A 23381-nucleotide genomic window follows, 5' to 3' on the forward strand; every position below is an offset into this window, starting at 1 on the left:
GTCGTTTTCCTTGTTTCTTTTGAATCTATAGTAATGATGCTAACTTTCTCTAAAGGTTTGGTTTTAAATTTACAAAATCACGCTGACTATGTATTAATCTCTTGTGACGCAAGAAATGTCCAGAATGCGCAATGCAAGTTTAAATTTAATCTGATCTCTGAATCTGTTCCTTATTTTTCATTACACTCAACTCAACTGAACAAATTTTACACGACTCTCCACTGTATTCTCCAAGGGCCATGAATATAATGTCAAAGAGCAAGAAAGCAAAGACGGCATGTCCCAACAGTACCACAAGAAACCCCATGGTTAATGACGTCAGAGAGCGCAGATTGATGAAAGAACTTCAAGACATCACTAACAATGCCACTACCTTCACCGTGGACCTGGTAAACGACAATCTTTTCGAGTGGCACGTAAGTATTATCTCATGTACCTTACTCGGGAATATTATGACTGGGATAAAGTGGTGGGTTTTGGAAAATTCCGCCATATTTTTCCCGGTCATTAATTTTCCCAGTCATAAATTAACCCGCTATAATGTTCCCGAGTAAGGTAAACTAATATTAATACATTTTGATGCTTGGTGGGTTTTGGAAAATTCCGCCATATTTTTCCCGGTCATTAATTTTCCCAGTCATAAATTAACCCGCTATAATGTTCCCGAGTAAGGTAAACTAATATTAATACATTTTGATGCTTGGTGGGTTTTGGAAAATTCCGCCATATTTTTCCCGGTCATTAATTTTCCCAGTCATAAATTAACCCGCTATAATATTCCCGAGTAAGGTACATTGTTTGAACTGTACACCCTTTTTGTTAATTTCTAAAGCCACAAACAGTGGTCACTTATCCAGCATATGTTATTCGGGATACTGTGCGATTGTTTAAAAAGAGTGGTAATACGAGCCTTTTAAATTCTATAGATATTGTAAAACAGGTATAATAACACCACACGGTTGTTTTAAAAGTTGCCCCAGTGACCTCGTACCCTGTATCCATTTTAAAGTATATTAATCTCGAGACAACAGGCGATTATGTTGGAAATTCAAAGTGATCTTATCGTCGCATCTCCAGGCTTATTGTCCCACGCCATCTCTCGCTTGTAGAAATGAGTAGACCGGGTACACTTTTTTGTTGGGTGAGATTGAAATAATGTAAACGGTGTATTTTATATTTCTCCCGGTATCTTGTCACGTACTTCAAAATCACGAGAGGCTCGTGGTTTAAAAGGTTCTGGGGTTCTGGAGTTAATGTTAAATGGTTCTCGAGGCAAGACGATTATTTACTATTTAGTTTGAGTTAATGTTTGAGTATGACAACGTTAAAATTCGACAAATTACATGGTTGTGAGTTGTGACGTAACAACTTCCTTTATTGATTAAATAGACTTAAATACGGAGAGCTGCATAACTGCAAACTAATGGCGTTATAACTTCATAACCTCAAAAGCAGTTGGACACACCAAATACGGTCGAACTGTGCACGATTAGCTGTCCCCCTCTGCAAATATATATTATATGTGATGTAATATCATATCATTTACACTTTTGTCTGCATATTTGATGCCCGAGTAAATTGAAATAGTGATTAGTGGGCGTCCGATATTTTATTCCCATCCTGCATCATCCTACGACAAAACTTGTTCTACGACATACGGATGTAATTAATTGTCTCGTATTTCGTATCTTTATACAGTAAGAATTAGGATGATATATGTATGTGGTAGGATTTAATAATAAAGTCTCCCATGATATCTGAAGCCTGTATTAAATTATTAATTTTTATTAGTGGTCTGGTCTTTCTGTATCGCTTAGTGCATTTTAATGAATTCTGATAGTTGGAATTAAGATTTCTCAGAAACTAGCATCATCAAGTTGCGGTCAAATTGCTAATATCAGCATCAAAAAGCTTTACCATATCGAGTGCCGGCTCCCGTCTCGTCTGACAGATCAATTTCCACTATTGGTCCACCCCCAGTTTGGAGAAATACAAAATTGTGCATGCTAAGAACCATTTAAACACTAAATCTTTGTTCTTTCATAAACTCAAGAATGGAGTCTAACATCTAGAGTGTAGACTCTAGATTCTAGAAACATATTGTAACCTCCCCACATATAGCTCATGTAAATAATTCCAACATTGCACTTACAGGTACCTTCTGATTGCTGGTGTATGTACAGGGGGGGGGGGTTCGGAAAGATATCTACCCCCTCCGCGCTGGTATCTACCCGAATTTCGAGCGTGGAAATGCGGTCGAAACCAATACCCTTACTACTAATTAACATTTAACAGACATCCAAGTAATGTAACCTTGGTTCTTACCTTAATTTATTTTCTTCAGTAGAAAGTGTGTATAGAAATCTTACTACATAGTTTCGAGTGTATTTCTACAGTCCCATTTCGACGGGACCGCTAGCATTATCAGCCCTATGAGGTATTCTTGTACCAAATGACACGCGTCACAGAGGTCACTTGCGCCGTAATACCATTGAATGCAATCTTTCGAAATGCAGGTTTTGATAGTTTGATGGTTTGTAATTTTAAACACCGACAATCATTAACACTGTTTCAGAAATATCACTGAATTTAATATAACGTCACGGCATGATAGTTACTCGCTGGTCTTGTAAAAGTTTCCATTCGTGTTGAACGCATAATAATATCACATATATTTCAGATCAGGTAATATAATTCTTACATCATATAAATTATTAAGTTATTATATCATTCATCAGAGCGGAGACTCTCTCATCTTACTGCAGTAGCCACAGAGTTTCTGGTTATAGAGTGTCGCAGAGTTGCAGACACTAATAATACAATTGGCAAGCAATAGGCATCAAAATAATATATAATCTCGCAGCAGAAGTGAATTTTAAGTACACGCGCTGTACACCTGTGTCTGATAGCTCTGTGTATTTATGTAATTTATGCAATTTAAGGGACCTCCGCGTCCGTGTGTGTTTTGGTTCTTGGTTAGTGTAGCTGAGATCTTTAAATATGTATATGGATTACCATGGTTACGTCACCATGGTTACGTCACCATGGTTACGTCACTTACCCGGGAGAGCAAATTAGGTCAGATTGTAACGAACCCGTCACAGCTTACCGTTTTATTACAATGTAGGTCTCGATTTTCGATCCGTTATTAAAAGCACGGCATGAAGGCTAGGCTTTTGGTAACAGATCGAAATCTAATCATATATTGTTCTTATAGTACATTCTTTTATCTTAAGTCTCTCCACTTAAAAGTACATATTTTCTTACCAAAGCTCTTTTCTTTGCAATTCTATTGCTCATCTTACTAAGTAAATCGAATTTGCATATAGTATCACAATTCACAATGGACCTTATTCTGCAGAATAAATATTAATTATTTGTTCTGCAGATTCTGAAGAACCGACCAGATCTTTCGGCTTTCTTCAGCTGGATTTGACCAGATTTAAATTCTGTAACCAGAACAGGGAACGGTTTTTCTCAGCTTTTTTCCTTGCGACGGATAATCTGTTTTTTTATAAAACAGAACTTCAGCACATTCTTAAGAAACTACTTTCATAACTACATGACGTATATTCATAAGATCTAGATCATGACATGACGCATTTTATTAACATGTTGATAATGATCAAGCAAGTAACGGAACGTAAACGATTGAGCAATTTCGGGATAACCTCCTAAAAAGCACCGGAAGGCTGATTAGTTTGAATTCCGTCCATTTTCTACCATTTTTGGCACTTTGATACTCCTGACCATTCTATACCCTTTTTTCTAAAACGAAGACAAAATGTCACTGGATTTTAAACTAAAAATCCTAAGAAGGCTAAGATTACCAAATTTTAGAAATTCTTAAAATTTTGATGTCCGCTTGCTAATATCCGGTGTTTTGGTAGAAACCGGACCGGATTAAAATCTTCAATTATTCGTCGGTACCTAACAGATAACGTATAATTATAAAACAAGAATTGTTTGCACCGCAATTATTCGTTTAGTGTAGTACAGATCAGTACCCTTAATAACATGAACCGTACAATCAACATAATATTATCGTAATCTTAAATATCCCAACTTTTTTAGCATAATTTGTCAGCGTTGATAAAAGTGATATTCAATATGCTAATTTCCACCACTCTCCCTTTAACACACCGTAAACACTCCCAGATAAAACTGCACACAGTGGACAAGGACAGCCACCTCGCTGAGGGGATGAGAGCAAACAACATTGGTTACATCCTCCTCAACATGACATTTCCTGACAACTTCCCGTTTGCGCCTCCCTTCGTACGAGTGGTAGCCCCCATTGTGGAGGGGGGTTATGTGCTGGACGGGGGCGCGCTCTGCCTCGAACTCCTCACCCCTAATGTTAGTGTTTGGTAATTTTGAGTTAGTGTTATCATTAAGGTTATTTATTACTGGTAAAAACTCGATTGATATGTGGGGAAGTTTGATTTGGTGCAAGGTTGCTGGCTGCTGGCTGCTGGCTGCTGGTTGCTGGCTGCTGGCTGCTGGCTGCACTTCCTAATGTTTCAGTGATATATTATCCTGCAATTAACAAGTTATAATGCTCATTGAATCAGTACATTGTACTACAATTTATAAGTTCGGTGGTACGTGGTACGCGGGGTCTGTGTTTTTAACACTTGACCTTGTCCAGTCACCGTTGACAGGATGAAATGAAATATTATATTATAACATCATTATTTCCCGTTCATAATTTATCGAGGAGGATTTAACCTTGTGTTTAGAGTATGAGCTGCCGAAGTTTGACCTTGTGTGCACTGTGCATAATATGCATCGTGTAATAAATTGTGTTGTATACAATGTCGCCTATAATACATCTAGCGTCCCGTCAAATTCAACTGCAGTTAAAGCTCGCACAGTAAAAGTGATGCGGTGGCAGTGTTCTATGATGGAAATCTAAAATATATGGCTACAATGAGCATTTTAATAACAATATTAATTCAATCCTATAATGTGCCATGTAATAATATTAAAACCGTTATATGTATCTACTTAAAAAACTTCTTATCGGTCATGTAACCCCAATAATGTGTTGTTATAAGAAAGATAAGCAGCGTTATCACTCAGAAATCAACCCAGTTAACAAATTTGAAAATGGGGGGACAAAATTTTGAATTGTCTATCCATCACAATCTGATGAGTCAGTTGTTACTGGTGACACGTATCCTAGTGGTTGTCGTCGATTACACGCTATATGATGCGGTAAAAGTGGTCTGGGTTTCTTTTCCTTTTTCTCAGTTACTCTTACAGTATTCTAGAGATACCCATAATGGCCTAGCAATCCCGTTATTTAATGTTCTAATCCTAAACAGAGTGTTGATTCCGGAGAATATTATTTTAGAAGAATACGAAGAAAAAAGTAAATTTTCCACAGGCACAGTTTCACAGAATGAATAGTGTTTAAAACAAGCCAGTGTAACTCATTTAACTAACGTGGTTAATGGTGTTATAAAATTACACACTTACTTACTCAGGAAATAAACTACCTGTTCTTGGGCAAGTGAACTTTTTAATCTGTGTCTTTTTTAAATGAGCAGGGGTCTCTCAGACACCAGAGGCTTTGAGTAGCAAGTATTATATGTATATAATACTTACTTAATAGCTAATATAACTACTATAAATATAAGGTAATACATGATCAGCAGACAATGATTTCTGCATGTTGTTAAATAAATGCAACACCGCCCACGAATATTTCGTAATTATGAAATGCCTAAAATAGCTACCTGTGTTCAGTGCCAGTGTTAAATTCTAGGCTCATAATTTTCAGTCAAAACGATACAATATCGCAGTGAGGTATTTATTTGTATCCCAATGCCTTAACTATGCTATGATCATGTGACAAAGGTGATTTGAACTGACCATATTTAAGTAAAAGAGTTCACCCGTAAATGGCTAAAAATTGAGGTTAACCTCTCATTTATTGAATATCTGGCCAGTCAATCATATGTTAACCTCTAAAACATAATCGTTACACTGAGTAAATGTTTTATTACATGCATAGCAGTATATTGATAAACCAATCCCAGTGTAATATGGTCTGTAGCGAGGTTAACAATCATAAGTTTACTATTACTACTACAAGATATCAATTATCTTGATAGTTAACCTCATTTTTAGACAAATTTCGGTTTATGATATTGATTTGATTCCGACATAAAATATCTCAATAAACATCTTCTTTAGGTTAGAACCTTAAAGCCAAAATTGTATGGAGACGATACTATTGTATTGTCTACAGAATTTTAATGTTTGCAAATATCAAAATTCTGTACAATAGAATTGTGGGTAACAGTCAAGGAACACCTGTGCCAAGTTTCAGGTCCTGGGTGTGGCCAGTCTTTTCCAAAAGTTGAGCTTTATCGGGAAAAAAGATATTTAAAGATAAAGTTAAAGTTTTGTAATTACAGGTAAACCTCAAACTTTGGCGCGCAATAATTCCGCGACGCAAGGTCAGCTTTTTATGCGGTTTTTTCATACTTGTTCGTCTTCAGCAGTTCTATCACATGTGTGAAAACTGGAAAGATTACCATCCCCCCCCTCTGGCCTTAAGTCTCCAGTATGATTGGTTTGATATAAAGCGGCTTATATTTTATAAGCTCATAAAATTGTTTATTATTCCTAATAATTCGATAACGATTAAAGAGTCATAATATGTGCCAACCAATCTTGAGAGTTAACAATATACCGTTTCTAACAAAGAATTACTTTCAGGGCTGGACAGCAGCCTACACAATCGAAGCCATCGTCACGCAAGTCGGCTCCGCTCTCATCAAAGGGAACGCCAAAATCGCCAAAGACGGACGAAAGTTCTCGCTCAAAGCCGCACAAGCATCATACAAATCCCTTATAAAAACCCACGAGAAATACGGCTGGGTAACTCCACCCAAGGCGGAGGGATAATCCCGCCACACCCCCCTTTCACGTTGTGAGAACTCAGTTTCAAGTGTGTACACGTGACAGTCAGCAGGGAATGTATCCCCAAAAGTGACTTGTAGAATGAAGAGAATCTGCGGACAACTTGTTGCCACTGGTTAGATGTACAGAAATGAGCATTTGTCATATAAAAATATGCAGTCCTTGCATACCGGCTAATATAATATGCGCTATAACGTAGTGTGTTACGTCGACTGGGATATTAGAGAAAAATATTCGTGTGAGCCGGTCTGTAATCCGTTGGTGACATGTTCTGAATTCCTCGGCTGCGTTATTCATATTGTAACAATCCCGATGTGAAATTAGGAGAAAACGGTTTCCGTCGAATCGGGAGATGACGTAGAAAAGTGCATTCAAATTTCCCTTAAAAATTAATGGGTTTTATCAATTAATCTGTCATCTTTAGTCTGGTGACGATTTGTTTCGTTGTTTTACATCGCTTTGTTTTTTGCGCTTAGCTTTGAATTGCATAACTTTGTAATTAAATCTTAACTCTTCATTTGAAAATTTGCAGTTCTTAACATGCCTTACTACAGCTTAACGTCTCCGTGCAGATTTTATTAATAACTAGAGCAGAAAACCCGTCCCTCGTACGCTTGATGTTGGCGAATAACCCATTCTGTCCTCCTCGCCGCTCTCCTCTCATTTATTGATGATGTTACAATGGTTTGAGAACCGATCTGGTGGTGTAAAGATGTTTGAAAATAACATTTATTTATCATGCTCTTTGGCACCACTTGGGGTCTAAATTTTAAAATCACCATTTTAAGGTCAATTTTTCATTTACTGGAACCATTCTTAAGCCAAACTACACATATTATCATAAAGACAAAAATCTTGCGTTTAAAATCATAAATATGGTTCTGCACTATCGCAAAATGAAGTCGAGAATATGGTGTCAATAAAATGGCAACAGATATTATATAAAAATCGTTCCGCTAACCGCGTTACTTATAGATTGATGTCTAAAATTCAAGATTTATAATGCTACTTCGCATTAAGGACTCATTTAACAAACATAATCTCTGTATAATATGACAAGAGTTGTGCAAGAGATTAAATCAACATCATCCAGACATGATGGGATCTGACCTGAACAAATAAGGTTTTCTTTAAATATCACCCTATTTATAGCAGTGCCGTAAAATTTAGTTTAAAGTTTTACTGTGGTGCCTGTTCAGATTTATCTACGCTGACTGATGACCGCCAGACCGCTGAAGCCGTGCCATATCAGTCGGTTAGTCCTAGTACAATCCTATAGTATTTTAATTTGGTTTTCCTTTAACATCGATATCGCGTTTAATTCTCACACGGGCCAAACCCTTCGATTTTTAAACGGTATAAATTCTCTATTTGATGAATCAGCATCAGCAGCATCAGTCAGCGTAAAAAACTTATTTTCCAAGACACCACAGAAAATATGTAAAAGAATCTAGAGCAAATATTTCTAACATAAGAGAGACTTAAATATTAAGCTTATTGGCAGTGATTCTTTGATTATCTTTACATAACAGTTGTTTTCGAGATGTAAACTGGTATATTTTTATGAGAAAAGAAGTTTAATGAGCTATAATATAATCCACCACTATATCATTCAGCAGTCACATTCTTTCATTATCTATTTGTGAGATAGCTAATTTATTGTTAATTGTAATTTTACACTTGAAAGCTTTTAGATGCTGGTAGTGATACTAACAACTTAACAAGTCTTGATGCCTTCCGATAATTTATGATAAACATAAATACCGATATTATGAAGTTTACTTATGTAGCAGACTCAGCCAAGCGAGACAAAGGAATTTCGTTGAAAATATGTCAGAGACAAGTATGTCACATTGGGGTGATACGCTGGTATTTGGCATGGCTTCGTGGGGACAATTATAATTTGAGATGTCAAAAGATACAGCTTGTATGCATATTGCATTATCGTCTGAGCTGCTTATTAATTCCTTGTCATACTTAGTAAGACTTGGCTGAAAGGAATGAATTTCTTCTTGGTATCAGTAAATTACTGTGAATATCTGCGCTACTCTAGAATCCTCGATAGTTATCAATAACTTGGTCATAGATTAAAAATGACGCGTTTCTTGATTATACATGATGATATAAGGGTTTGAAACACAAGTGGACAGTTTCCAGAACAATCATTGTACAGTAAAACCCCGATTTACCGCGGAGTTTGGGGGAAAGGAAACAGCCGCGGTAAATCGGGGTTTTGTTAGTTTACATTGTGCATGTTAAGCCCTTTTTGGAGGAAGGAAATGGCCGCGGTAAATCGGGGTTTACGGTAAATCGAGGTTTTACTTACATGTATCCATGTACAAAATGTGAAATCACTTGCACCAAACTTCCCTCTTTTCCACTATTGTTGAATTCGTTTTCCAAATTAAAATTGTATATGTATATATATATATATTAAAGCTTGTTTCGTTAAGTTATAAATATGAACGTTTTTCTTTTGCGTTGTGAGTTGCCATGTCTTTAAAATGAAATTAATCGAACACGTTCATCAGTAAAAGTGTGTGGTTACTCTCTGGTCATGATGAGATCATGGTTTTGTTGTGTTGTCAAATTAAATTGACTCCTGAGAACGACCCACATGTTTACTTTGACCGTGCTAATGAAAAAACACAAAAAACAGGAGAGGCTTCAGGGCAGTATTGTATTACCATGGTGGCGTAATGATCGCAACCCTCGCTACGAATTCTTGTGGCTCATTTCATCTGAGTATTACGTTAACATTGAAGCTCGATCCAAAACTACTGATGATATGTTCATGTTCAGAGATCAAAGGGATATCATCATCAAGCCCTCGATATATGAATAAAGTGTTCTAAATATTTCTGACTTTAGTGGTAAACGTTTTTTGCTCAAATAAACTTAACGATGATTTCTTCTCTATGAAACTTCATTACTTCAAGGGGTAAAAGTAACTAATTCTAGACATTTCTTGCCCCCAGAGTTCTTGATACATATTCGACAGGGTGTTCTAGCAAAATTGTACGTAAAATTGTACTAAATATCCCGAAGTTTTATTCTCAGAATTGTACTTAATGTCCCCCCTGTGGCTTAAGATCGCTGAAGGTGCCTCGTTCGAACAGGGCTGGGGGACATTACGTACAATTCTGAGAAGAAAACATTTACTGGGGGTGCGGTGAATATAGGGCTTTACTGTACGGCGCTAGAAGTTATTTTGTGATAATTCAGCATTGGTAAATCACATTTTGTGTATAATATTATTATCACGCGCCGCGAGTGGTACGGAGCGTGTAGAGCATGAGCTAGCTGTGATTACTACTATTATTATTATATATCGAGCGCATGCAGCACGTACGTCAAACTCTTCTCAAGTGAAGTAAACCAACAGTGCAGCATTTTACCAACGTACACATAATTCATTTAAGTTATACACAATTGAATAGAAGTGAATTCATATCTCTGACCACATGATCGTGAGTTCTGAGTTGCTGCGAAGGGTTGAATTTCGATTACGTTATAATAGGGGTCGTTCACATATTACGTAATCACTTTTTAGACACTTTTTACACCCCCTCCGTAATCGGGTTTACAAATAGCCTTAATGTCAAAATTACGCACACTAGCGAGAATCCCGAAGTCGGGATTGCCTTCACTAATTTAAATGCTACCCTGGTGAATTGATCACGAATGGTCGTGTAATTCCTCATATAATTATAAGGAATTAGGTCAAATTTCTTGTTTGGTTCTGCAAATGTTTGGTTTGAACCAATGGTTGGGGTCAGAATAGAAGGTTTTTAGGTTTGGGTTTAATTAGATTGACCGTCACAGCCAAACAGAAAAGCTGTTGAAGTTATTTACGTGATAGTCCAGTGTAGATGGAAAAGCGGTTATTTTGTATTCATCACCCAGTTTATACGCATCGCGGGCTTAAAGTAATAATTTGACCACAATATTTGGAACTCAGTGTATAGTAAATAGCACCAAATTGAAGGTACCCTCCCGTAGTCAACCGCAAGCATTTGGAAACCCCCTCCCCCCTCAGCTGATTACGTATTATGTGAACGACCCCTTATAGTAATATCATATATCAGTGCATCAATGGATATTGAAGAGCTGCCAACAAGAATGTTTTTGCGTGAGTAACCCAGAATTTTCTAAATATGATCGGTGGAATGAGGATACAAGTAAAACATGCTTTGATCAAAATAAATTCGAACCAATTTTATAACCAACACAGTACTGTACTCACTTCGTTTAAATCAGAAATCATGGGATACAACGACTTTTTATGCATAACATAATTCTGTTTCTCCGCTAGACCCCAAAATGGTCATTAATCAATGGCCTTTGACGCTTTTCGATTGAATTGCCCCCATCGTTTAAATCAGAAATCATGGGATACAACGACATTTTATGCATAACATAATTCTGTTTCTCCGTTAGACCCGAAAATGGTCATTAATCAATGGCCTTTGACGCTTTTCGATTAAATTGCCCCATTATAAACTTAAATGTGGCTTCTCGTTACGAGAAATAGTGCCAAGTAGTAGATATAGTTGTATCGTGACGTAACGATCAAACATTTCATAATACGTACTTTTGGGGCAAAGACAAAAGGCTCCGATCCATATCCAACATAACAATTACAGGTCCCTTCTATCGACTGTTAAGCGCACTGCTAGTGCTGCTCTGCAATCATGCTACAAAAAGGCATTGCCATTAGTTCCTCTACCACGGCCGCGAAAACCTGGCCTCTAAATTCAAAGCTTTTCGTGTATTTTTTTTGTTATTTTGAGCGTTAACGGCTAGTTTTTCGCCACCGTGGTATACGTACCAGTATTTACAATTGCCCAACTCAACACCTTAAAACTTTTAATTCTATCAAATCATATCTTAGATACCAAAACTTGTTAAAAACGCCGACATTTTTATTGATTACGGAGTTTTACATAACACTGGTGCCCATCAGCTCTCAAGCAGTCACCAAAACGTATAACATAATAAGCGGTTACTAAACAGCACTGCATTTAAAACTGACCCATTTTCTTGATAAAAACGATTCAAGCTCAGCATCCAGCACCAATTAATAAATTACAAATATATTAAATCAAACCTCTGGCACTTGAAACTTGGTATTCCTAGAGTTTCTGTACAAAGGACAGTGTGACGTACACAGTGACGTACAGTGTGACGTACACAAATATTGACTTTAAGTCGCACACAGCCAACATGTGGCCGGGTTGCTCGGAGCACATGACAATCACCAAAATACCCCAGTTTTGGCCTTATAAAGCGCGGTTGTCATGCAATCCGAACATTCCGACCACATGTGAACTATGTGGACCTGGACAGCTGCACGATGGTGAGGGTCGGGTGAAGGGTTATGAAGTGTCAATCCTAATAGTTCTTATCTTGTTCCGGTCTGCCAGGATGCAGGCCGCTTGGTTCGTTCCCCCACAATAGCCGGAAGAGGAGAACACTGTGAGAAGCTTTCCGTTTTGTTGGACCTGAGGGAAATATTGTTAATTCATACATCACAGTGGGCCAGAATAGGGGGTCATGCTATACTAGACCATCAGTGATCAATTTAGATCATTTCAAACATTATTTTTTACTTCAAATCAGTTGAATATTGATTTTTAAACAAATTTTGGTCCTTTATAAGTCACAGAAAAATTTTTTTGGCTCATTCCATAGAAATTTTCATGGCTGAAATGTAGGTCTAGAGGCATCCAATTCGAGTTTTTGCTAAAGATAATCGTTGAATGTGTTTAGAATGTTTTTAAATTGATAGTCCTGAGGCTATTGATCATTTTAGTTTTTGAATTATGAAAAAATATTGATCGTAGCCAAAGTTATGTCAAATTGAAACCAGAAAATTGGGCGCGAATGCCAGAAATTTCTGAAATTGTCAGAAAATACCAGTAAAATTCCAGAAAAATAGCATTTTTTGATGATATTTCCAAAACAGACCACTTTTTAGTACCCCATAACCTCATGGCACCAGGCCACGACATTGAGAGCCAAGAAAGATGTTCAAAATGGGGTTTGTTTGAGAAAAAATAATTTTTTTCAAATCTGCAAGGTAAGTCTAAATTCCATCAAATTTTTTTTTCTGAAAAAGCCCCAAAAAACCCCAGAACAGTTCTTATACCATTGTTTAGAGAATCGTCTGAGCTTTCAGATGGTACCATGCATTAGTGGGGCAACCTGAGGCATCTAAACTTTTTTTGGCCAAATTTAAGCAAAAATTAGTCAAAAATGAGGCATAAAATTGAGTGCGTGCCAAAAATTCAGCTTAAATGATATGATTACATGGTTTTTTGCTTGAATTGAAGCAAAGAGAGTACTTTCACCTTAATTAGGAGTCAATATACAGTGTTTTAAGCCAATTTTAGAAATAAAATGATGGGTTATGCCAATTTTGACTGCCAAAAGTGAAAAAATTGGCAGTCAAAAAATTTCGTAAAATCGCCGACGCGCTGCGCGAAAGCCATTTAATCAATTCAATTATGGTTTTTTGCATCTAATAGCCAAGATTTTCTACTGCAATACAAAACTTACTTAATTACTTTTAAAAGAACTCAATTTTTCCTCTAGTATAGCATGGTGGCCCACTGTGTACATAGCGGTCACTTCATCGGTCTCGCCGTGAAAAACAGGAAAGGTAACTATGGTAAATTATTATAATTATGGTGAATGGGGGCGAGTGGTTTAAACAATATCTGGTAGAACACTATAAGGATTTATGGCCTCCATTCTCCCTGGACCATACCTGGAAGCCTGCCTGTTTAACCTCGTGTGCTCTGATTACATGAGAGAGTTTATTTCTCTTCAGAAATGCTTCTAAAGCCTCTCGAGAGAAAAGGTAGGCCGTTCCTCGCCGATGGTTTGCGATAAAACCTCCAGAGTCTTTTACTTCCTCTTTAGTTTGTGTATCAAGTTCATCCTCTCTGTAGGTTATATAATATTGTTTTATATTTGATTTTAATTATTCTAAATGAAATGAGATTAAAAATCCTTCCAGTCAGTTTTTCTCTGGAAGAATACAAATTCACATTTACCTCAGAGGATCTGACCACATCACCTCCCAAGCCAGCCTGGATTCCTTCTCAGGGTTAGGTAGATCGTGAGGAATGTCCTCGAACACGGACAAATATCCACCACCATTCTCAGGGGAGGGTATACCTCCGTGTACGCAAAATATCTGAAAGGAGGAAAAGTATAGATATTAAAGTTAGATCAGCTAGAGAAAAATTAAAATGTGCTGAAAGACAGAGCCCAGAAACCAACTGCTTTTAGTGTGTTTAGAGTTGGCTTTATTGTAAATAACTACACAGCCCTGCTAAAATATTCAACGTGCTGTTGTGGTAATTAATAACCTTATCGTCTATAACTGCCGCCAAGGGTAGAGCGTCAAAACACTTGTTGACAGCCTCCCACACTTTCTCTCCCATGACATCTCCAAACTTTGATAAGCACTCTGATTTGAAAGTAAACATCTGCTGAATATTCCTCACTTCGTGGTTGCCTGGATATAATGTGTAATAGTTACTTTTGATATCCTGATAACTGTGTCCACTGTAAACGGTAAAAAAGAAAATACTGCAAGTGCAAGTCTGTGCAATGACGTCGTCCCACAATATATGCTTTTATTTGATTATCGATAAAAAATGTTTATCGTAATTTGCGATGAACCTTCTGCAACTGTGAACAATGAATAAGGGCCGATAAGATAAATGGATTTTAATACCCATATTGGAAATAATTAGCTGATTTTACCTCTGATAAGAAAGAATTTCTGAGGAGCGATCAGTTTCTGAGCAAAAAGGTAAGCGACCACTTCTAACCCATAATCTCCTCTGTCGACGTAGTCACCCAGGAATAAGAAGTTACTGGGGGTCAGCACTGGACCCATTCTCCATAACACCTACAAAAGGAATCATCAAATTATTATAAGTACGAGGGCCAGGGATTCAGGGATTGTGACAACAGTTTTTCTAGAGGGTGAGAATGACACAACCATATTGAGGGACTCTTAAATTTTATATTTACACTTTAAAAACATATAAAAACCATGTATTAAGGGGGCCGGGGGGGGGGTCTTCATCAAAATTCTCTCGAAATTGATTTTATAGTTGTTTCTGATAGAGGGGAGTGATATCTATCAGCTGCTTTTGGTCCCATGGAAACATATTGTTCCTAGCCGAAATTATCGCTGGTCTATCTTGGACCTGGAAAAATCGTCAAAAAATGAGGTCCAAGATTTTCAAAATCGAATAAAAAAGTTTCTAAGGCCTATCTCAAAATTCGGCTCGATTGATCTCTTCTTAATGATCCCTAGAACATATCCTGAACGTTTCAGGGTTATTCCTCAAAAAATGTAGGAGAAGATAGATTTTTAGACTCGATTTTCAGGGCGCGCGATTAAAAATCGCTCGCGCAATACAATTACACATTTAAAGCGCTGACCTTCGACCAGCGATAATTTCGGCTAGGAACAATATTTTTCCATGGGACCAAAAGCAGCTGATAGATATCACTCCCCTCTATCGGAAACAACTATAAAATCAATTTCGAGAGAATGTTGATGAAGACCCCCCCCCCCTGCCCCCCAACTCCACAGTGCTTACCTTTTCAAAGGCTACAAGGTCGTGGAAGTTGCCGTGAACATCCCCCAGGATGTATGTAGGACTGGTAAGGTTGAGCAGACGCGGCTCCGTCACAAACACTTTTTGTACCTGTCAGGAAATTATATTGATTAAAACAAATTCATAAACTTCATCTGGAAGCATCTTGTGTCAATCGAGAAATAGTACAAAAATGTATCTCACACCGTAAACTCCAAAATTCTAACTCAACACGAACCTGTTCGGCGATACTAAGCATGCAAGTTCCCAGAAGGTTGGGGTCCACACACCCCCAGCTGAAGGCAGATTTGGGTATCCCCTGGTTATTTGGGTCACTCTTGATGTGTCTCTCAAAGTACCGCAGGCCCGACAACATCTCGTTAGGGTTGGAGTGCTAGGGGAAGAATGTGTCAGAGTCCAAATAAATGTGCAGGGCGATAACTTTAAATAAGAATTAAGGGGGTTACATTATAATCCCTTGTTTTAGTTGTTTATGTTAGTTTCTGATTGGCGCGATCAGTCTAGCAGACAGCAGCACTGGTTTATATAAATGTATAGTCTGCGTGTTTGGACGCTTATTTCAGACAAATTCTCCTGATTGACGTTTAATAGTTGCCGCTACAAATGTTAAAATATCTAGATATTCTAGTGGCATACTTTGCCAGTGCTGTACTTATAACGCTTTATGTCCAGACGAGCATGCCTTGTACTTGATAACCTGGTACAGTGATGATCTGTTCACTGTTACCATGAACCGCTGGAGTAGCTTTACAGCAGCGGCAAAACAGAAAGAATCTGCAATCATCACGGTATTTGCTCTCTCTCTCTCTCTCTCTCTCTCTCTCACGGTATTTGCTATTCGGGGATGTTTTCTTTGTAATCCAGCGGAATGATCCAACCTCTCATACGCACATACACACACACATACACACAAACGCACAATAAATGCTTGTCAGATTCACAGTTCGTCAGTTCAGTTCAACTTGTAAAGACGTGGTTTACCACTTGCTTGAGATGTTCGAACTTTCTCGAACCGTGGCCGTTTGTGTAAATTGCTAACCGCAAAGCAATTAGCAACCGCCAACCATCCCATTTTTATCCAATGCGAATAATTTAACTTTCTGTTCCTTTGTTTTCTGGTTCCAAGTTGAAGTTAGCTCTCTTAAAAGGAATGCTGGACATAAGCACAGAAATAAAGATATTCTACTAGAACAACAGTCAGGACTCTTTGAGGACTCTTTGAGTACTTATTAGGTCAGAGAGAGACTAACTTCTGCCAGTTTGTTCCTGTGTCCTGAGCCGCGTACGTTTTGGTTTCCATAGCAAATACCTTTTATGTTTGTTGCTTGATCAATTTCACATAGCTGCTCAGTTTTACAAGTTAAGTTAAGTTGGTTTTCTTCGGTATTCTGATCATGAAAAGCAATATCAACAAGGTTGGACTCATTGTACTTTTCAAACAAGTCATACATGTTCTTCTCAATAGATACATAGATTGTCGCATAATATTAATTATATATTATGCGACAATCTATGAACGTACATAATAAAGTGAACGATCTCGGCCCGGAGGGTCAGCAGTCTGCCCTCCTGATTCTTCCGAGTCGGAACAGTTACTACCACAAACCAGGATACCCACAAACCAGAATACCCACAAACCACACTAAAGAAAACGCCATCTTTCTTTCCTGGCAATCACAGCCTGCCAGTGAACTGTCATCTTATAATTTAACGGGAATGACAATGCCATCCTGCGTAACCACTCACCACTGTCCGTGAGCAAATAATGAATAATTGATCAGCGGAGACACGACGAAACGGTAAATTTTAAATTCCGTTATTATCCTCAGTATCCTACGTCAACGTGATATTCATGTCTATTGTAATAAACATAATATGTCGGTTTCTTTACTATCCGTTATAATATCAGATAACGTGACTTATCATTAAAAAATCAGTTATTTGTGTTTGTTGCTTTCTATTCTTTGCGTTGTTTCCTTTCTTTATGTTAAGAAGCCCACCTCTATACCACACGTACTAGTAGTTATAACCTGCTAAACGGTAGATTTGCCATTTATACCAGACATGTAATATTGGATGGTACTGCCAATATGATTATTAGAATCTCTAGTTGATTAATGGATAGTGCTGGCTATTGACACTGTGAGCCCTCTGTACTACGGACAATCTTGTAGACAGTCGCTTCACACGACATGATCATTGCATTTAAGAAGTCGTGATCGTTGCAATTAGTAGCTTGTAATGGCCATCTGCTTGTCATTACCTAGTCTATCAACTATTTACTGTGTGATTCTGTCTGCCTCATCCGAGTCATTCACTTAGAAATCCTCCAGGCTTGATTGTTATTCCATTTAACTCTACTACAAGTAATAACCAATAAAATAAACTTACAAAAATAAAGCCGCACTCAAATTTGAATTTCATAATTCGTCCGGTCCCGTTTTGAGTCCCTTTTCAGTCATTTACAGCACTTTTAGAATCTCTAAACAATCGCAGATTTCGAGTTAGTAAGTTAGTAAGTGCTACTCTTCCAACCTTCCTTTGTTTACATATAATTATACGTACATGTACATAATATGATAATATGAGTCTACGTTAATAGAGTCCATATTGATTCGTGGGTTTACTGCTGACATGTTATATCTAGTTGTAGCTATTTTGAACTCATCTTACAATTTACTATTTTCTTTCCATCACTAAGTTTGTATCATTCATAACATTAGGCAAGCTCTACCTGTTACAGCAATTATACAGCAATTCATCAATTATAGCTTGAATCGTTTTAAAGTATCAACGTATTTCGTGCGAGCTAAGCCATATTTGATAACATTCTCACAGACAATCTGATAGGTATGTAAGAGAGAGAGAGAGAGAGAGAGAGAGAGAGGTATGTAAATTGTAAGAAGCACTCGAAATACAGCAGTGTGACCAACAAAACCAGATGGCAGAATCAACACTCTCCACCTCGCAATACACACTTGGTTCAGACAATGGGACAATTCACAGTTTTTCTACCAACACCACAGATTTTGAACTAAGCGGTCAGCTGAACGACCAGGAGCGGCTTTACCTGCTTGTTTACCATTGTGCCATGTTCATTATAGGAACAATTAGCAACGCCCTACTCTTCATATGTACTCTCACATTCAAGCAACAGCAGAACACGCACAGCGAGACAGTGTCCGCTCTGCTGGGCAGGGACAAAGAGAGCAACTTCAGGATCAACAGGGTGGTGATCTTGGAGAACTTATCCTTTAACGGTCTCATGATTTGCTTGGCGGTAATCGCGCCAGTGGTAACGACCCACACTGTCAAATACTGGGCTCTAGGTCATGTGATGTGTAAACTGATAGCGCAGAGCACGGAGATTTTGTACACTTCGGGGCTATTGGTATACTTTACAATGTCTTTACACCGGCTGGGAGTTGTGGTTTGTCCTTACACCAAAGTCAAACCTACGGAGGTAAAGTTTTTCCAGAATCTTTTTATACTTGAGATATTTACATGAAGGTATTTCATTGATGATTTGCAAATATGGTATTTTCTTCTTCGGAAGGAGAATGCTATGCTTCTCGAAGTAGGAATAATGATTAATGAGAAATAGAACATTTGCCTAGAAGAGAATTAAGATAACTTGCCCTGTTCACTGTTGTTCAACCAATTTTATTTCAGATCCGTCTACTAACAATGTGGTTGTGGGTAGGAACCACCTTCATGGTGATATTCCTGAACATATTCGTCTTATCCCACGCAGAATTCGACCAGTTTCACGGTACCTGTTCCATTCTTAACCAGGCCTCATTCCTACTACCTCGTTTCGTGATCTACTCTGTCCTATACGGCGGCTCACTTCTGACAATTTTCACCTGCGCTGTCTTACTCTCGGTGAAATCTTTCTGCGGGAGAAACCCAGAGCTGGATTCGTCACTGGCGCCGAGTTTGCTGTTTTACACCTTCGCGTGGACAGGGCTGCTCGTTAAAATGGTCTCTGTATCTTTCGAGTGGCCCTTGTCCCCGCTAGCTGATGTCGTGACTACGAGCGCCCCAGAGTTGCAGGTCGCGCTGAATCCTCTTCTGGTTTTCTGGCGACACACTCAGCTAAGAGAGACTCTTTCAGATCTTTTCAAATGTGTGGCATGCAGAGCAGTGGGTTCAGGAGACGACGAAATGGAAATGGAGGATTGAAGACACTGGTTATTTGCGAAATTATGGGAGAGAATCAGAAAATAACAAAATTTAACAGATTTACTTTTTTACATTAAATAATTACACTTTTTAAAATCAAATATCTTATTTCATAACGAGGGATGTGCATTTAATCAATTATTTCATCAGATCTTATATTCAATGTAAAACCAGACGTCGGTGCTTTCCTTTTCTGAGTAACCTTCTAAAAATAATCCCATAGTTTCCCAGACAATATTATGCGGACATTGCGATAAGAAACTCATATAAAAACCTTTGTGTCGGTACTTCTGATAACTCAGTAGAACGGATATGGAGGTTAATTATACGGGGCTCACCTCATTAAATGTATCGACTGAGTGGCTTCTGTCGATAACGAGAGTGTTATAGAGATTACCGTCCTTCTGTTTAGCTTCCTCGTTAGCGCGGCACAGTTGTGCGGAGCTGAGAGTCATGGCCAGATTCTTGACTTGGTCACTTGAGGGTGTAAGGAGATTATTTAACAGAGTTTTTTAGTCCTGCTGATATAATATATAAGCTGTTTGAAGGTCTAATATTCTAACAAATGAAGCGTTACAGTTAGAGTATCACAGTTACAGTTAGAGTATCACAGTTACAGTTAGAGTATCACAGTTACAGTTAGAGTATCACAGTTACAGTTAGAGCATCCCAGTTACAGTTAGAGTATCACAGGTACAGTTAGAGTATCACAGTTACAGTTAGAGTATCACAGTTACCTGTCCCAGAGAACTGCTACGTCGCTGATTGTGCCCGTTCTTCTTACTTTAACCGTGTGCATGGCCAACTCATATTGCGGATCTGGATGGTGTTTTTTATGTCATATCACTCATACTTTATGCTTTCTAACCAATAAGATATCAGCTTTAAAATAAAGTTAATTCGAGCATAAGATTAAGAATCATTTCTTATTCATCATTACAAACCTCCTGGTTTGACGTTGTCATTGACGTCATTTGCTGAAAATGTCATTCCTTCCACATTCATATCCTTCGCTTCCTCGTCATTTTTCTGCGTTACCTGCACGTTAACTGTCTTCAGACATCCAATACGTTAAATTTTAACTGTACACAAGTAACTTTACGGTATGTACCTTCATTTTTACATAATATGATGCTAATAAATATTCAAAATATCACTCAACATCATGCCATATTGATTATTTGGTAGTCTAAGCGAAACTTACTGGGGCTTGTGGACTTCTGACTGCGTCATATTTAACGGCAGATTTCTGTAGTCGGAAGAGGGAGCTCGTTCCCCTGAACTTCAGCATACCAACCGCTGTCAAGAATTCAGTGAGGTACAAGGAAGACTTATCCTCCGAGCTGAACACTCTGAAAGAACATGTTTGTTAGATTTGATAACAAAAGAACTACAGCACAAAAACATGTATAGTATAGGCTACAATAAAATAATTCATATAGGTTAGGTAAAAGCGCACTCATCATGTACGTGACTGACCAACAACGTGCTATTGTTTTCCAACTACAAATTTAAATGAAAGTCGAAGAAATTGTTTTCGTCACTCTTTATCAATTTAATATGGTACGTTCCATCGAAATTTGCCCCTATCATCTACCAGCAATTTCCTATGATCATTGAAAAGAACCCTCCTATCGCAACTTAAATCGGTCGTTAACTATTATTTATTTTTAATAAAATTAAATAATTGAATTAATTCTTGCTTAGCTTGCTTGCGCGTCTTGATTGCGCAGTATATTCTACGAAAAGATTATCGCGCGTTACGTATTGACATGTCGGAAGACCCTTTTTTACTTGGTCAGCAGGATTCCCTGTATAGAAATATAGGCCCAGAGTTTAATGAAATGCCGGTGCTTTGGTTAAGTACTCAATATTTTCAGACAATTTCAACTGACTTGTGGTTAATCCGATCGAGTTACAACAATTTTAAGATCATGTGCGAATCAAGGGCTATTAAAATCAGTGGAACTAGTTTAGTAATTGCACGATAACTTTCCTCGGTTAAAGATAATTTTCGAAACGTTTTAACGTGATATCACACAATAAATCAACTGCATGTTACACGATTACGCCTGATATTGAACTCGGCTTCGCCTCGTGTGATTAACAGGCTAATCGGCACTCAGTTGCAAGACCGCATATCCGGGCCTATTGGCGTACATAACACAGCATTAACGATCATTATAGTACACCGTCTGCATTCATTTGAATGGAATTTTAAATATTTCGAGCAAAATGATCTTATAGAACAGTGTACTGACTTGGCTAGTTGAACGGCTTCTTCGTGGATCCCTTCAGTAGAAATGTCGGGATTCTTCAATCTCTGAATATCACCGACCATGTGGCTGAGAAAAGATATATTTATAGACTGATATTCATAATTAGTTTTCCCCTCTTCCCAAAAATATGTCATCTGTCAGTTGAATTATATGAGGAAGTTAATTACTTTTCACTTACCAGAATTCCGTGAAGTCAAGTTTACCATCCAAATTTTTGTCGTAGTATCGGAATATGTATCGGCACCTGGTGCAGTGGGACGAAAGATTCAGTTCAAGTAGTGACAGAGTAATTTAAAAATATAGAAAGGTGGAATTCAACGTTGAATCATTCAATAACATAATGAGTCAATATACTGGATAACAACTAGCACTGACGGTCTGAATCATGCCTAAAACTTATATGCACTCTTCAAAGATCTATAACTTTTGAAAGTTTGGAAAGACTCAATTTCCCAGTTTCGACTACAATCTCGACCAGTCACTTTGCCGGGCCACGCCGATTGTTCTCATTCACAACCACACAATTTGCCCTTACTCTGCACGATAACGAGCAGTACATGAGATGCAGCCACCATTCCTTGCCTCATAAACACAAAACACAATGATATTTTGTTTATCCCTTCATTCATTTATTCGACCTTGAGCACAAAATAATACCAAGTGCGGTGAGCAAGTTCGTTACTGCTTGCATATTTTAACCGCGAAATGGAACTACATCACATTTTCACAGTAAAATCATGCTACTTTGTGTCAATATGTTCCGTGAATATCCCCGGGATTACTCGAGCACGAGATCATAATAATATGCGTAATTTCACCCTACATAACCATTTATTTCCTATCATTTGGTGTATCGCACCTAACTTTCACAATTATATCTTATTTGGACGTTCCTCCTAGTATTACAGCTAGTGTAACCTTTAACCTGCCTGTAATAATATTAAGTTTTATTTAACGACGGTGAGAGTATCAACTATCACTACATTTTAACACACGGCTCACAGTGCAGGGGACCCTTTACACAATAACAAGGGAGTATGTGTTCGAAGTTTGAATCTAGGTTGGGGGCCGGGGGAGGGGAGAGAGGGGACCTGGGGGCCTGGGGAGGGAGGGGACCTGGGAGGGAGGGGACATGGGGACCTGGGGGCCTGGGGAGGGGAGGGAGGGGAGGGAGGGGAGGGAGGGGAGGGAGGGGAGGGAGGGGAGGGAGGGGAGGGAGGGGAGGGAGGGGAGGGAGGGGAGGGAGGGGAGGGAGGGGAGGGAGGGGAGGGAGGGGAGGGAGGGGAGGGAGGGGAGGGAGGGGAGGGAGGGGAGGGAGGGAGGGGGCCAGGGG

The 23381-nt window shown here is 38.4% G+C and overlaps 3 protein-coding genes across 4 annotated transcripts in view; 2 read left to right on the forward strand and 1 right to left on the reverse strand.

The window, feature by feature from the left end:
• The first annotated feature begins 212 nt into the window (after window positions 1-212).
• Window positions 213-8629, forward strand: LOC134812406 (ubiquitin-conjugating enzyme E2Q-like protein 1). Its single transcript, XM_063819807.1, has 3 exons — window positions 213-416; window positions 4159-4359; window positions 6733-8629. Exons 1-3 carry the CDS (start codon window positions 240-242, stop codon window positions 6919-6921), a joined length of 567 nt encoding a protein of 188 aa, XP_063675877.1. The 5' UTR covers window positions 213-239; the 3' UTR covers window positions 6922-8629.
• Window positions 8630-11128: 2499 nt separating this feature from the next.
• Window positions 11129-23381, reverse strand: part of LOC134812734 (uncharacterized) — a 29821-nt gene continuing 17568 nt past the window's right edge. The window contains exons 8-21 of one of the 2 annotated variants that reach the window (XR_010159948.1): window positions 22227-22292; window positions 22031-22114; window positions 20974-21121; window positions 20714-20807; window positions 20507-20588; window positions 20108-20246; window positions 15802-15957; window positions 15567-15674; window positions 14716-14863; window positions 14316-14464; window positions 13998-14140; window positions 13709-13886; window positions 11764-12440; window positions 11132-11661 (exon numbers count right to left, since the gene is read on the reverse strand). Coding sequence is in view for 1 of the 2 variants with exons in the window: in XM_063820274.1 (XP_063676344.1) it covers window positions 12315-12440; window positions 13709-13886; window positions 13998-14140; window positions 14316-14464; window positions 14716-14863; window positions 15567-15674; window positions 15802-15957; window positions 20108-20246; window positions 20507-20588; window positions 20714-20807; window positions 20974-21121; window positions 22031-22114; window positions 22227-22292 (1621 nt within the window). In the remaining variant the exon portion in view is untranslated. Of the gene's footprint in view, window positions 12441-13708; window positions 13887-13997; window positions 14141-14315; window positions 14465-14715; window positions 14864-15566; window positions 15675-15801; window positions 15958-20107; window positions 20247-20506; window positions 20589-20713; window positions 20808-20973; window positions 21122-22030; window positions 22115-22226; window positions 22293-23381 lie in introns of both variants that reach the window. The other variant, XM_063820274.1, reaches the window with a different exon arrangement.
• LOC134812736 (somatostatin receptor type 5-like) lies at window positions 18452-19935 on the forward strand. Its single transcript, XM_063820278.1, has 2 exons — window positions 18452-19047; window positions 19257-19935. Exons 1-2 carry the CDS (start codon window positions 18526-18528, stop codon window positions 19767-19769), a joined length of 1035 nt encoding a protein of 344 aa, XP_063676348.1. The 5' UTR covers window positions 18452-18525; the 3' UTR covers window positions 19770-19935.

The sequence above is a fragment of the Bolinopsis microptera genome, chromosome 3, assembly GCF_026151205.1.
Source record: "Bolinopsis microptera isolate Bmic1 chromosome 3, MBARI_Bmic_1.0, whole genome shotgun sequence".
NCBI classification, from domain to species: Eukaryota; Metazoa; Ctenophora; class Tentaculata; order Lobata; family Bolinopsidae; genus Bolinopsis; species Bolinopsis microptera.

Excerpts from the sequence above, each read along its gene's own strand:
- LOC134812406 (XM_063819807.1), top strand. The coding sequence starts at position 240 with ATGAATATAATGTCAAAGAGCAAGAAAGCAAAGACGGCATGTCCCAAC. Across the intron at positions 417-4,158 it reads ACAATCTTTTCGAGTGGCAC|ATAAAACTGCACACAGTGGA; the intron begins GTAAGTATTATC and ends AAACACTCCCAG. Across the intron at positions 4,360-6,732 it reads TCGAACTCCTCACCCCTAAT|GGCTGGACAGCAGCCTACAC; the intron begins GTTAGTGTTTGG and ends AATTACTTTCAG.
- LOC134812736 (XM_063820278.1), top strand. The coding sequence starts at position 18,526 with ATGGCAGAATCAACACTCTCCACCTCGCAATACACACTTGGTTCAGAC. Across the intron at positions 19,048-19,256 it reads CCAAAGTCAAACCTACGGAG|ATCCGTCTACTAACAATGTG; the intron begins GTAAAGTTTTTC and ends ATTTTATTTCAG.